The sequence below is a fragment of the Arvicola amphibius genome, chromosome 12, assembly GCF_903992535.2.
Source record: "Arvicola amphibius chromosome 12, mArvAmp1.2, whole genome shotgun sequence".
Classification (NCBI taxonomy): domain Eukaryota; kingdom Metazoa; phylum Chordata; class Mammalia; order Rodentia; family Cricetidae; genus Arvicola; species Arvicola amphibius.
In genome coordinates, this window is record NC_052058.2 from 88,540,238 (window position 1) to 88,555,086 (window position 14,849).

Sequence of the window (14,849 nt, forward strand, 5' to 3'; positions counted from 1 at the left end):
GCGGAGTTGGCGGAGTCTCCTTAGGGAACTGGGGGGCCGAACTGCGTAGAAGAGGGTGGCGGGGAGGAGAGCGCTAAGTGGGAAGCGGAACCTGGGGCCTGGGACCCGTCGCGGCAGAGCCAGGTAAAGGCTCCTTCCCCCTTCCCTCTCCGTAGCCTGGCCGCTGCCCTGACTGAACAAACCCGGACTGGGCGGGTGGACGCAGCACGGATGCTGCTGCTGCTGCTGCTGCTCTTGCTCTTGGCGCCGCCTTAGCGGTGCCGCCGCCCACGGTCCTCACAGCGCCCTCCTCGGCCCGCGACCCTCCAAATCCCCCAGTGCAGTCCATAATACTTCTCGGGACTGCTCATCTCCCCGCCCATCCCTGCATTGCCTAGGACTGTCCTCACGCGGCGACACCGCCCTCCAGCAGCCCCTTTGCACACGGCTGGCAGGGTCCACCTCGGGGCCTCGCCGTAACGGTCCGCTGGCCTCGTCCCTGCTCTCCCGGCCTTGGCTGGCAGCCCAGGACCCGGACAGATGGGGGTGTCCCTCACGGCTTGCGGGGCTCTTTCTCCGTCTAGCCCTGCTGTCTGTCTCCCAGGGCTCTCCACCTACTCCGATATCCCAGCCTCATGCGGGTCCCCAAAGTTGCCAACATCCTGCACTTCATGTCGCAGCCCACCGCGGTTTCTCACACTGCTTTGCCCCCCAAAGCCGTCTTCTCGGCGCCCTCTCTGGTCATCCAAGCTTGGGCCGCTCGACTGGCTCTCTCCCGCCTCAGGACCCCACCTCACGCCCGCCTCCCGCTTCCTGCCCGCCCGCCCGCCCGCCCGCACCGCGCGGCCTCTGCTCGCTCTTCCTGCGCGCGGCCCTTCCTCCAGCCGCCAGGAGTAGGCGACTCTGCCTGGAGCCGCCCGTGCGCCGGAGGGGACAGGGCGGCCTTAGGAGGCAGGGGCCCGCCGCAGCACTGGAGCCCTATCCTCAGCCTCCCTGCCGCCGCCTCCCGCGCCTCCTAGAGCGACTCTCACTGATGCCTCCCACCCGACTGGGATTGGGTGCGGTATTTGTGATCCCTGGGCTTGGGGGACAAAAAATATTGGCGATGCCATTTAGAGGCACCCTCGTCCCTGGCTTGAGGGAGGCGACCACTGCTTTCCGTCTCCCATCCCCGGGGTTTCCCGGTTTAGACCCTCGCCTCTAGCCCGTTTCCTGCTTCTGCAGACCACATTGTTTTCCTGGATGTCCCGTGCGGAGCGGGCCCTTCCTGCAGTCCTTTCCCCTTCGCTCCCCCCCGTCTCGTGTCGTCCTACCCCCCCTCCCCCCCCGCTTTGCTGCCAGGAGAAGCTAGTTACCAAAAACAAAACAACTGGGAGGAGGGGCAGGAGGGGAAGAAAAGTTGTGCCCGTATGGTTTGTCCCCTCTGGTACTGATCCTGTGGACGTCTGGGAGGTGCCCCAGTAGGGGGTCACGGGCCGCGACGCGGACTCGGCGGGAGGGCCCCTCTTCGGTTTGCTGGGCTGGGGGGGGGGCACCGAGGTGCCGCAGTCCCCACCCGCAGCTCTGCTTTCCCGCCGCAGTCCCCGCCCGGAGCACGCGCTGCCTGCCGCTCCCAAAGTGTTCTCTTTCTGTCTTAAAACAATCTGGAGGGAGCTTTTTTCCCCTCCCTTCCTCCCTCGCCGGGTCTTCGGGCCGAGCGGGCGGTGTTCGGCCGAGATGAATGAGCCAAAGCTGGACTCCGAGTGTCATCCCCGACCCCACCCCTGTTGCGATTTTGATCTGCCCTCGGACTGATCGCCCCCTCCCCCCCTTTTTTATGCATTTACAGGCTAGTGAACCGGAGCAAACGACTTCCGATCCACTCCGCGCTGCAGCGGCACCCTTTTGGGATTTGATTTGCAGCATCTCTGAGCTGGTACCACAAAAAAACCCGCGAAGCACGCCTAGCCCTCCCCTGGCACCCCGAGACAAACCCACTCCCTCCCGGGGACACAGCTGGGCGCGTCCACACCCCCGCATCCCATACACCATGTTGTGCGGAAGGACTTCCACTCCCCGCCTGTGTCGTTGATGTCAGACCCCAGGCCAGCCTCAGGGCGCTGCAGTTCTCCTGGCTGAGGCTGCGGCTGTGGCTAGGGCTTTAGTACACAAGCCAGCCGCCGCCGCCGCCCCCCTCCCCGCCGGCCTCAGCGCCCACAGCCTGCATGTGTGTGCGGTAGCCGGCTGCCCATCCTGCCGCCCGTGTTACCCCGGAGCTCTGGAGACCACCGTGGGGGCTTTCTCTGCCCGTGGGAGAAGTGGCCTTGGAGGAATTGATTTCGGTGGTTGGATTTTTCTCGTGGATCTATCAAGTCACAATTCGAATTTGGAAGAAAGAAGGAAAACATGACGTCTCCAGCCAAATTCAAAAAGGATAAGGAGATCATCGCAGAGTACGATACTCAGGTCAAAGGTAAGGATTTTGAAAATTAGCATAGTGCATATGCTCTGCAGACCGGTGAGGCATGCGTTTCCACCCCATTTTTCAGGGCGTTCGTTTCCTGGGTGGAGCAGGTGGCAAGTTCACCCCCAGAGGTGGTTTCATAGGTGGACCAGAGTCTTGGAATGTTCAACAGTGTCAGGGGCCACAGACACTGGAAATGGGCTTTAGGAGTATCTGTGTGGGGCTGGTCATTATTTTGGCAGTTCTTTCCCAAAGGCTGAGTGGGGGAGGGGCAGGAGAGTCCCCCAGAGAGAAAAAAAGCTGCAATTCGCCTTTGGGTGTCTTGAGTCAGGCTTCCTTGAAGGACAGCTGAAATCTGACAGGTGTTTATTTCAAAGGTTGAAGAGAAGTCCAGACCAAAAGGCAACCTTGAGAAGGGTATACCATTTGGAGAAACCTGGGAGAGGCGGGGTTTTTCTGGTATTCATGAGGTTTGCCATGACACCGGATTCAGGAAGTCCTTAGCCATATTGGGTGCACCTTTTACTTGTCTGACCCATGGTCACCCTGCATACAATCAAAGATCACAGACTAGAAAGACCATTCCAACTGGCTTGCATCGGCAGCTAACCCTGAAGGAGTTGGATGGTTAGGGTTTGTCAGAGCAGTGCTGCAACTGGAAAACAGGAAGACATAATTGTTTAGCCCCTCTGTGCTGTCACCCTCTGCTCCGTGCTTTTAAAGGTCCGTTTCCCTTTCAGCAAAAACGTGAAGGGGTAAGGCAGAATGTAGATCTGGGGAAACCAAGTGTGTCTCCCCACCTAGTCCACTGCTTAAATTGGCTTCTCAAATCGGAGTCTATACCCAAATAGCTTTTCCTTAGACAGCGTTCCTCTTAAGAGGTGTCCATGCCTGTGAAGGAGCCCTAGCTTGTGTTTGTGCAAGGCACTACCTCTTCCTGACCTGTCACTGGAAAGAACCATGTGGCTTCAACCCATTGAGACCTTAGCTGGGAAGTAGGGGAGGTGGGTGGCCTTGAATGTTCCACCACATGGTTGGAGCTCTGAGTTTTTCCTTTGTTTCAGATTACAGAGGGAGGGGCCCCTCCTTCTTTCCCTGCACCAATGTTAGAAGACCTTTTCCTATCTTAGAGGACTTGGGAAAGACCATGACTCCCTTTAATGCTTGCCTTGGTCATGGGTTAGAGGTGGAGTGTGAAATGGGTAGTCCTTTTATCTCTTGGAAGGTTGAAAGGTAGTTTGAAATCATCATTGTATCTGCAGGATCTTTAAAAAAATATATATTATCAGTTTGGTCAATGCAGGAGGTGCCCTCAAGAACCTTCAATCCACTTGACTATAAATATTGGTCAGTTTTATTACAAGGATGGGGTAGTTGAGTGATGATAGCTCCAGCTGGATTGGAATTGAGAGACGTGTGGTTTTGAGTTATAACTGAGGTCTTGGCCTCTTGTCACTATTCATAATCTCAGCCTGTTTTTGTAAACAATGGCCACTGGCCTCTATGTCCTGCCCAGATGCACTGTATTCTGCTCTTGCAATGCCCCCCTACAGTTTTAGAGAGATGTCATTTAAAAATGTGTCCTATTCGTAACTGTTGCCATAGGGAGTGTTAATAACTTTGACTTTCCCAGGTGGTTCTACAGAAGCACACAATTTGACTGAGGCACCGTGATTTTTACATTTTTTCCCCTTTGTTCTTTTTTAAGGTTCAGTGCTGACAGGTATCAGAATTTGCTGATATTTTTTTAAATTGGTAACAATTTCTTATGAGTGTCTCAAAATTAAATACTTTGTGCATTTACAGATATTGTTCATTGGGATGATGTAATGCAGTTAGCTATTTGGAGTTTCTGTTCAACCCTGTCGCAGACTAGAGACTGTTTTTTGTGTCAATATTTTTCCATTGCCTCTCCTCAGCAGTATAGAGTTTTGTAGGTGGTTGACCCTGATTTCTGTCTCAAAAAGGTGCCCCATGAATGCTTTTGGATCTGATTGGTTTAGTCCCTCAGTGTACAGCTGAGGAGAATGTAGAGAACTGAAGAGATTTGTTCAAGGTCACACAGCTAGGTGGTAGCAGATCTGAAGGTAGAAGTAGTTTTCTGACTTCGGTATCTTCATAGTGGAAATAGTATCTGATTGTGATGAAAAAAATTAGGCAAAATTAGATGACGTATAATAGTAGTGATATGGTAACAGTTTACTTTGGATGTTCATTATGCTCCATCGCATCCCAAGGAGTGGTCGGGTGTAATTGTCACATCCCTCTAGGAAGTATTTTTGCCATTTGAGAATATGAGGAAACTGAGGTGTGAGACGGTAAAACCCTTTCAAGGTCACACAATCAAAAGCGGCAGCTTTAACTCCTTGTTTTATTTATTAACTGTTTATTGAGTGCTTAGTATGTGTTCTAGGCCTTTATACATGAGCGAAGAAGACAGAATTCCAGACCCTTACGGAGCTTACATTCTAGAACTGTACTTCTGGTGGGAGGCCATAGAATTTGAATTCAAAGAGCATGACATTGGGGTTGGTGATGTGGCTTACTACCCGACCTTCTATCAGAATTAAGAATTTCAGCTTTTTAATAAATTGTATTTTATTTGTTTTGCTTTTTAGAAACAAGATCTCAATGTGTAGGCCAGGCTAACCTGGAATTGACTCGTAACTCAGGTTGGGCTTGAATTCATGGCAGTCTTCCTTAGGCAGCCTTGTGAGTCTGGGAACACAGGCGTGAACCCGCACACTGCACCGGAGCTTCAGTGTTTGGGCATTCTGTGGAACTCACGGTAATGCCAGATTTATTTCTCTTACAGATGCCAAGACAAAAAATAATGTTATACAGAAATCAGTCTAGTATGGTGGTTAAAAGTGAAGGTATTGGAGGCAGAAAATCCAGGTTTCAATTTTTGATCTACTATGTTACATGCTTTGTCTGAGTCTCAGTTTCTTAATTGGAAAATTGGCAAAATAATGTGCATTTCCTATTCCTGTGAGAAATAAAGAAGCTAGTCTGTAGATTTCATGTAGCAAGGGTCTGGCACCTGTAAGGATTCAAAGACTGGATAGTCTGCCTTCTTCAGAGAGCCTTCTTGCCAACTAATCAGGCTGCACTGAGTGTTCACCTTCAAAGCACCAGCTGTTAAATGATAGGAAACCAGAGGAGGTGGGAAACAAGTTCTAGTTTAAGTTCCTGGAGGAGTAACAAAATGTGTCATGTGCCTGTCATTGAAATCCTTTGGCCATGCATGGTGACTTCTGCTTGTAATCCTAGCACTTGAGAGACTGAGGCAGGAGGATTTTTGAGAGTTTGAGGTCAGTCTGGAGTAAAATGAGATCCTGTTTCAGAAACAAAATCAAACCAAACCAACAACAAAGCAAAACACACCCCTCCCCGCCCCAGTGCCAACAAACCAAAACAGACCACCACCAATAAAAAAATCAAACTCCCATACTCTTTGAACATTAATTTCCTTTTATGTATGAGTAGGTAAACTGTCTGAAAGTATTGTTGCACGTGTCTCTGATTTTTAGTCAAAATTGTTTGAATCAAGTAGATTCTAAATAGACATTGGACTCATTATTTTTGCCTCCTTGAAAGTGCCTGCTTGCATGTGCTCTGGAGAGTTTCTAGGTCTCAGCACCAGTCCTACCCCAGTGTGGAGCCGTGGTCCCTTAGTCAGTCTGCTTTGTGGCAGCCTTCTTAAAAACCACCATTGTTTCTGCCTTGTGGGTGTTTAGATTCCTTTGAAAAGTTCATGTGTTCCAGTGTCCAGCTCACAAGCACTAATGTTCTTAGTCTTTTTACATGGTTTTTCTTTCCCTCCAAATTTATAAAGTCCTTTTATATACATGAATTTCTGGAAATTCTTGACAGCCTTGATGAGATTCATGATTAGAAACTGGTGCCTGTTAGCATCATTGCTGGCACTTGAGCACTGGGTGGTAGTGAAGAATGGTACATAGAATAGAGATGATTGTCTGGGTGGGACTTGGGTGACTTCATATTACTGCTCACAATGCCACTAGGTCCTTTCTTAATTAAGTGTTAAGGGTTCTCTTTCCTTTCTGTTATTTCAACTTTGTTCATCACTGAGCTAATAAGTAAAAATAGTAAAATTATCATAATTTTTATGTTTTGAGATGACAGTGCCAGCTGACCTGCCTGCCTGCCTGCCTGCCTGCCTGCCATCCTGCCTTCCTTTCTTCACTTTTCCTCTCCCTCCGTCCTTCGCTCACTCCATCCTTTTTTCTTCCTTTACTATTTTTCTTTTTCTTTCTTTTTTTCTTTCTTCCTTTCTTTCTTCCTTTTTTTTTTTTTTTTTTTTTGACAATGTCTCTATGTAGTCTGGCTGTCCTTGAACTCTCTATATTAACCAGGATGGCCTCAAACTCACAGAGATCCTCCAAGACAGGGTCTTACTATATATAGGTTGTACTTGAACTCACAGTGATCCTCCTGCCTTAGCCTCCCAAATCGGGGATTACAGCGTACACTACTATGGTTAGAGAGAAATGAAATTTTTATAATTTGCATCTGGAACATTTTGATTGGAAAAGCACAAGCAATTTCCTGGGATAGTTTAACTCTTTTGGTACTCTTTGGTAGCTGGTGATAAAATTTTAATTCTAGACTATTGTGTGTGCACGTGTGCTTGGGAATGTCAATTGGTGGTATTAAACAAGCTTGTTCTCAGGAGAGGGCTGAAAAGTTCCTAGCTCATGCCAACAGAGGTCTTTTCCCTGCAGTGTCTTTCCTCCCAGCCTCCACCCCTTACTCCCTAAGGAGACTTTAAATATAATCAGTTTGTGGAAAGCTGCAGTAAAGCAGCTCTTTGGAATCCTCAAGCAGATGCTGTCATCTTTCGGGGAGGTGACTGAGTGCTCTTCTTTCCTCATTTAAGGAACATGGAGACTCAGCAATAAGGTAGACACCTAGAAGAAAATGAAACTCTTGGAAAAATCAAGCACGCAGGTTTGTAAGACCCTGAAGGAAGGTGATAATGATAGGGGCTAGGCCATGCTGTGTGACTGCAAAACACCAGTGGCTGGAAACTGTTTAAGAATACTCCTTAGCTTTGCTATGTTAGGCATTCTCTAGGAAGAATAGGGACAGAAATTTCCTTGGGAGAGACCCTTTAGGATCTCATTGATTTTGTACCACTCAGGCTGAAAGCCAAAGATAAGCCCTTGTGAAGTTTATGGACTATGACTTGGCTTGGTATATTTTCAGCATCAGCTAGCTCTCAGGTACTGATTTTTAAATCTCACTGTCTGCTCCAGAAAACTGAGCTGCCTGGTGTGGTCTCTGTAGAGCTCCCCTTCTTCAATAAAGCCTTTCTTTAGGAGAGTCATGTCTACCTCACATCCTAGACTTCTGATGGCTACAGTAGGAAAATACTGAAAGTAAAAACAGTTGATGTATGATTTCTAGTAATAAAATTCAAGAGAACAATTTTATTTATTTGTTTGTTTGTTTTTATTTATTGGTTTTTCAAGACAGGTTTCTCTGTAGCTTTGGAGCTTATCTTGGAACTAGCTCTTGTAGACCAAGCTAGCTTCAAACTCACAGAGATCGAGTGCTGGGATTAAAGGCGTGCGCCACCGCCACCTGGCTAAGAGAACAATTTTAAACAGTGGAGAATCTTGGAGAGTTACTTTGGAAGAAATTTAGTTTGAAAATAAATAATGAGAGTTTTAAAAAAATTAAAGAATAATACATTTCATGACATTGTGTAGCAACTCTCATTCCTTTTAAACTGATAAAGGGCACATAAGATTTGTTATACTAATTCTTAAATGTATACTTAACTATGCATTCTTAAATATACAGTTCAGTGTCATTAACTATGTTGACATTGTTTTACAACCATTATCAATCATTTATCCATTGAACTATTTTCATTTTGCAGAATAGAAGCTTTGTACCCACCAAACAGTAATGCTTCACTTCTGCACTGGCAGAACCCCCTTACTTTCTGTCTCCAACTCTAGGTACCTCATTACATTCAGTATTCACGCATTTGTAACTGACTTATTTTGCTTAGTGTATTGTCCTTACGGTCCATCCGTAAAATTGCTTTAACCTTACTTAAAAAAAAAAAAAAGAGCAAAAAGGAAACTGTCTCTAGGGTATTGGGTTAATAATTTTATCTCAGCCATTATTGTATTTTTAGGAGAATGTGTACAACGGAGAGAGAAGAGAGTCTTGGTCTTGTTAGGAGCTGACAAGTGACAGTATCTATTTTCCTATAAACCTTGCTAGAACCAATCCCCAGGCATCACAACTTTATAGAAGGGGCCGTGAGTGGGAGCCAGGGGAGGACCTGAGGACTCCCATGGGAGAGTCTCTCTGAAAGCTATAGATATGAATCCATTGCCTGCTGACTAGAGACAACTCTCTTAGATAGACCCAAACTCTGTCCTCCATCTGGTTACAGCCTGCTGTTTCAACCATGTTTTCCTTTTTGGCTTTCAGAGAACTGGAGACCTGTCTGGATTGCCGTCATTCCTTTACACATTCATTACTAGCTACAATGTCATTTGGGATTACTGTGCAGTATGCATTATCCCAAATACTTTATATTTCTTAATCCTTAAACAAGGACTGTATTACTGCCATTACATTTAGTTAATGAAGAAAGTGAGGTGTAGGTCATTTGGTGACTTACTCAGGGTTTGCCCCAGTGAATGTTCTGTCCCCCTGCAAACAGGCATTGCAACTTTGATTATTATCAGAGTCTGAGTTCTGAATGCTGTCATGGAATGTTCCTCTCTTCCTGCCCAGCCCTACATGCTCATCTGTTGAAATCCCACCCTTCTAGTCAAATCTATTCTGGGATGCCTCCTGTGGTCATTATGACCAGAAAGATTCTATTTCACCCACATAGGATTGTTCAGTAGCTCCCTAGGGAACTGATCTCGTACTGCCTTATGTTTTGAATATTTGTATTTCAGTCTTCTTCTAGGAGTTAATTTCTCTCTGTTTTTTCTTATTGTGTATGTGGTGAGCTTATATATGTGTTTGTGTGTGCATGGGTACATGCGTGTCTGTGTTGGTGTCAGGAATCTTTCTTGATTGCTCTTCTACTTTATTTTCTTTAAGTAGGATAGGGTCTCTTAAACTTATAGCTTGCTGATATAACTAGTCTCACTAGCCAGCTAGTTCCTGGGATCTCCTGTCTTCCAAAGCTACAATTATGCCCTCCCAGCATTTATGTGTGTTCTGAGAATGTGAACTCTGGGCCTTTTGCTTGCATGACAAGCTGTGACTGCTGAGCCATTTTTGCTTTTTGAGTTAGGGTCTTCAGGTTGTCCTCAAACTTGTGATTCTCTTGCCTTAGCTTCCTTAGTGTGGCCATTATCGGTGTCTACCACCCTAATGGCTTGTAGGAATGGCTCAGTGTTGTCTTATATAATGCAAAGAATATAGGTGTTGGAACTAGCCTTGAGTTGGAGTTTTGTATCGTCTTTTTGCTCAAGTTCTCTTCCAAGCATTATCTTCTGTGATAAGATAAGACTTACTTTCTTGCTATTGCAAGTATATTGAGAATATTTACTCAATGTGTAACAACTATTAAATGCTAAATAAATACCTCTTCTTATGAGGTCCTTTCACATAGGAAAGATGTCTGGAATACTATTATAGCCTAAATGATGGATTTTAGTAAATATTTATTGACTATGATAATGAATGAGTAAAAGGATGACCTAGAAATATACTTTCTTTTATAAATATTTTTAAAATTTGAGCTTGATAAATCACCAAAGTGCCTAGAAACAAACAAGCGCTCATTATTCTGCTTAGGTCGTGGCATACAGGATTGTTTACACTCATTATTTCCCATTTATCCTGCTCACATTTCATACTGCTGCAGAACTGAACTGTCTCTAGTTTCTGTACTACGTCTTGCTATGTCATGCTTTGTGCATGTTCTGTTCTCTCCTAGAACTGAGTTCTCTTCCTTGGGCATGGTAAGTTCATTCATCCTTTAAAGCGCTGCTTATATGTAATCACCTCCAGGAAGCCTTTCCCTCTTCTCAGCATCTCTGCCTGCTTTGTTTGCATGTGTTCACCTTCCAGCACATACTAAGCACTTTAAAAATATTCACAAATTAGGGCTGGAGACACGGCTCTGTCATTAAAGGCTAGGCTCACAATAAAAAATACCCAGCAGTTAAACTGAACTGTTTTGAGTCGAGGTTGGATGTGATGTATTGCCATGCCACCACACTTCTGTTTTCCCCTCTGTTGCAGAAAAAGCCCACTTCCTTCCCTAATGTTACTTGAAATTCAAAATAGATTAAACATTATGAATATTATCATTCCGTAAGACTAAGTACTGATTATCTAGCATGATGGAGCTCCTCTGCAAATGAGACATGATTCTTATTACATACACCCTTATCCTCTTTTGAGTTTAATGTTCCAGAACTATATTTGAGCTGTTCAGATTTCTTCAATCACATATCTTACCATGGAGTAAAAAAGAAACAAAAAGGTATACATTATTATTATTTGAAACAATCTTGCTTTGTAGTCCTGGAACACACAGTGTAGCCCAGGCTGGCCTGGAACTTGAAGTAAGCCTTATTTCTCAATCTCCTGAGTGCTAGGATTACAAATGCGAACAACTTTGCATGAAAAATATTTAGTGTGAAATTCTCAGGAGTTTAAAACAAAAATCAAGCTTTTTTTTTGTATTTGACGCAAAATACATTCTATACTCATCTAGGACTTATTTACCATTTTTAACAGATATTCATAATCCCAATTTGAGAAAAATTTGTTCTGTCTTGACCAGGAATTAAGAGCATTGACTTGCACACGTAATTGTTAGGATACTGTTTCAAAGCATGGGTTTTGCAAGAGCCACAGCTTGCTAGGAACAGCCGCATGGCCTGCAGCACATGGGGAGGAAAGGGCCAAGGGGACAAACAGGAAAACTCTCTTCCTTGGTTTTTATTTGGTGTTTAGTAGCCTTGGCCTTATATGTACATTGTGGATGGATTCTTAAAGTTGAAATATATATTCCTGAGGAAGGAAAACAGCTAGGATGTATGCCTTTCCATTTTTTTAAAAGGATACCATCTGTTGGTAGGAGACAGAATCTTTCCCTACCAGTCTGTTTTTGCTTTAAATGCGTTAATCATTAGGTAGGTAACTCAAAAGGCATTTGTGGAAGTTGACAATATCCGTGCTATTAAGACTAGCTTCTGTAGTTAGAAACATGACAAAGAAGGCAGGTCTGAATGCTCTTCCTGGAGAAGACTTCATCATCCATGGATGGCTGGAATGGCCAGGATTCTACAGGATGACAGAGCACAGAAAACAAAAGGAAAGAGAATGAAACTTGTCAGGATATGTCCTACCAGGAGTTCTCTCTCTCCTTACCTTCTTTCCTTTCCCCTCTGTATGTGCATGTGTGCATATTGGTACCAGAACTTGTTGGATGAGTGAACTGCTCTTTGGGAGGCATCTTGTCTAGAAGTAGGTATTTTGAAGCTGTGTTTCTTATCTGCAAATTGGGGACAACAGTTCCTGGCTTTCACTAGTAGTGGAGCTGGTGGTTAGCACTTATTAAGGGCTTTAAAGTTGTAAACTGTGATTTGGAAGCTTTACATATATTAGTCCAAGAATTTCCCAATGACTCTATGAGGTAACTCTTCTGATTATCATCCCAGTTTCACAGATGAAGCAAAATGAGGTTAAATGACTTGCTCCAGAGCACAGCAGTAAGTAGTGATGAAAACGGCACAAGCACAGGCTGACTTAATAAGTGTTGTGAGACTCAAACTATTCATTTGGATGCCGGATATGGTGGCAAACACCTGTAATCCTAGCACTTGAGAGGTAGCAGCAGGAGGATTATGAGTTAGACAGCCTTGGTTACTTAGAAAGTTCAAAGCTACTCTGGACTACATGAGACCCTGCCTTAAAATTCCACCACTACCAACAACAAAAGAATTCACTTGAAAACTCTTTGATATTCTGAGATGTTCTACATGTTTATTTGACTTTTCTCATTTCCCAGTGTCTAAATAAAATAAAAGAGTTAATACATTGTTCTAAATGCCTTCCTGGTACATATTTCACTTGTCTTGACTATGTCTTGGTTTTCTCATTTGTGAAATTAGTAGTTAAATTAGAATATCTCTAATTTTTTTAAAAAATGGTTTTAGAGTTCATTATTCTTGCTAATTTAAGATATTGAAGATATTGCTTGTAGGGTACATTTCTCCTTATAGGCACAAAACCACTCTCAGCACAACACTCTCCCTAGCTCCAGTGCTTGTTCCTGGATGGCTTTTGTACACATAGAGATAGACTCCAGTTAGTGATAGAGTGGCCCTGACCCAGAGAGCACTTGCTGTGCTGTTTGCTTAGGTAGTACAGTCTGATAGGGAGATTGCCTCATAGGTGGACAAATTGAAGGAGGAATAGTTGAAATGTTTTCATGGCTATGTTTTCTTTATACCCATGAATAGGCTAAGCAACAGCCTACTGTTCTAAAATGAGCATTATTAAAACAACTATGGCTCACATTTTCCTAACTGTAGCTTTTGAGGAATATATTCATGGGAAGAGAGGTTTTAGGGTATTTTAGGATGAATTACCTCCTGAACAAGCCATTCCACCCTCAGAATCTTCAGTTCTTAAGTAGAGAATGGAAAGATGTAAACATTTCTTCTTCAGGATGTACGATCAGAAGTATGTTGGCACTGAGTGAGTTGCCACAGAGTCTGGATACTGATTATTATCTTGGGAGAAAGAAAACAGACTGGACCTGTCCTGGGTTTTTCTTAGAGCTCTTACTCCTGACTTAAGTTTCATCCTTAAGTGACATAAATAGACCATATATGTTAGGCATCCTTAGCGTCGGTTGTGCTGTATCTCTTCATCTGTATTTATTCAGTGATTTGTGGTGATGTAAGTTGTCTCAGCCCTTTGCTGTTAGCAGTTTTAAACCAAACATTGTAGCATTTGGGGTAGATGGCATCTGTTACTTGGATTAATGAAATTTTTGATATGGGTGTGTTAAGGGTAGTAATAACACAATTTTGAAATACCTGCGTCTCTCTCAAACTACAGTGGTACTCTGACCACTAAAGGTTGAATCTGGTTTATTGAATTGTGCCAATGTGCCAATTGCATCTTTCTAAGTGTGTGTATCTGTGTGTCTGTGGAGAGATGGAGGGAGGAGGGGGGGTTTCTTCTGTTTTGTAGAACTGTCAGTCCAGAAATGCCAGCTTTTCTGGAGTCAGCAGCAAAAAGAGTTAAATCATTTTAATCATTATGCTGGCAGCAATAGAAACTGCCATGTTTTTTACCTTTGCCCCACATTTTTCTCTTCTTTTGGCCTTATTTTAAAAAAAGAACATGTATACACACTTAAACACATACACGCACACTTACTCTCTCACACGAGACTTGATGTAAAATGATCTCATGCTTATGAGAGCAGGAATTACTTGGGAGGGATACTTGTGTTCTCTGGGCTTAGCAGGCATGATGTGAAAGCAGGCCTATTTGGCCTGTGAAGATTGCAGATAAGAGTGATATGTAATTGAGTAAGAATTTGAAAAATTATCCGATAACATTAGGAGCAGAAAAGCAACTGCTTATGCCTTTTTATGCTCAAACTATTTGGAGTAGGAGTGAGGAGTTCTCATTGTTTTCAGGGCGTGGGAACCCTCTCCCCACTCTACTAGCCAAATATGTTTGCCCAAACACAGAGTGTGAGGTTTCTAAGTGATCTTAGTTTTTAGTGTAGTCTTCTGTCTCTGGACAATTCTTGAGTCTAATCATTTTTGGAAAAAAGCTGTCAGCTAACCTTTAAAATCCTTTCTAGAGGAGCCCAGTCCAGCCCACCTTATCATTGCGTTCTAGTGACCCAAACTGTAAATGGTTAATTCTGTCATTTGCAGAGCTTGAAATAGGAGGGAAAAAGAGGCTCGCCAACTGAACTAGTATTTACACTGCTGCCACCACATGCTCTGTGCAGACTTTTGCTTCACTTGGGTTCTTGGCCCTTGGGAAGAAGGAGGGTATTCATGAGGGGCCCTGTCTCTTGGCTACTGGGGTGTTGTTCTTCTCAGCCTTTCCCACCCTTCCTCTAGTGTTGTGACACTTTGTATGAACAGAAGGAAGAACTAACTTCAACTGAACATCCACTTATATAGCACCTACTATCTGTTTGTGCTGTTAGGTTGTAGACATACACATAAAGAAAAAAGCATTTCTGTCTTTAAAGTACTTGAGGCTGTTAGCAGGAATGACAGATAATACAGACTCAGTGGATAGCCCTGTGGATAAGGAGATGGTGAGTCATGTTGACGAGGCTTGGTGATAGGGAAGGTGATGATTGCCACCTAAGTGACAGAAACACAGGTGGTATTTACATGGCCTTCTGGTAATTTATCTTGTT

At 44.2% G+C, this 14,849-nt stretch overlaps 1 protein-coding gene across 5 annotated transcripts in view; it reads left to right on the top strand.

Moving 5' to 3' along the window:
* Positions 1-14,849, top strand: part of Srgap2 (SLIT-ROBO Rho GTPase activating protein 2) — a 211,507-nt gene continuing 196,658 nt past the window's right edge. For 4 of the 5 annotated variants that reach the window (XM_038348994.2, XM_038348996.2, XM_038348997.1 and 1 more), the window contains exons 1-2: positions 1-123; positions 1,808-2,431. In XM_038348994.2, coding sequence (XP_038204922.1) covers positions 2,365-2,431 — 67 coding nt within the window. In that variant the 5' untranslated portion in view covers positions 1-123; positions 1,808-2,364. Of the gene's footprint in view, positions 124-865; positions 1,038-1,807; positions 2,432-14,849 lie in introns of those variants that run through there. The other variant, XM_038348995.2, reaches the window with a different exon arrangement.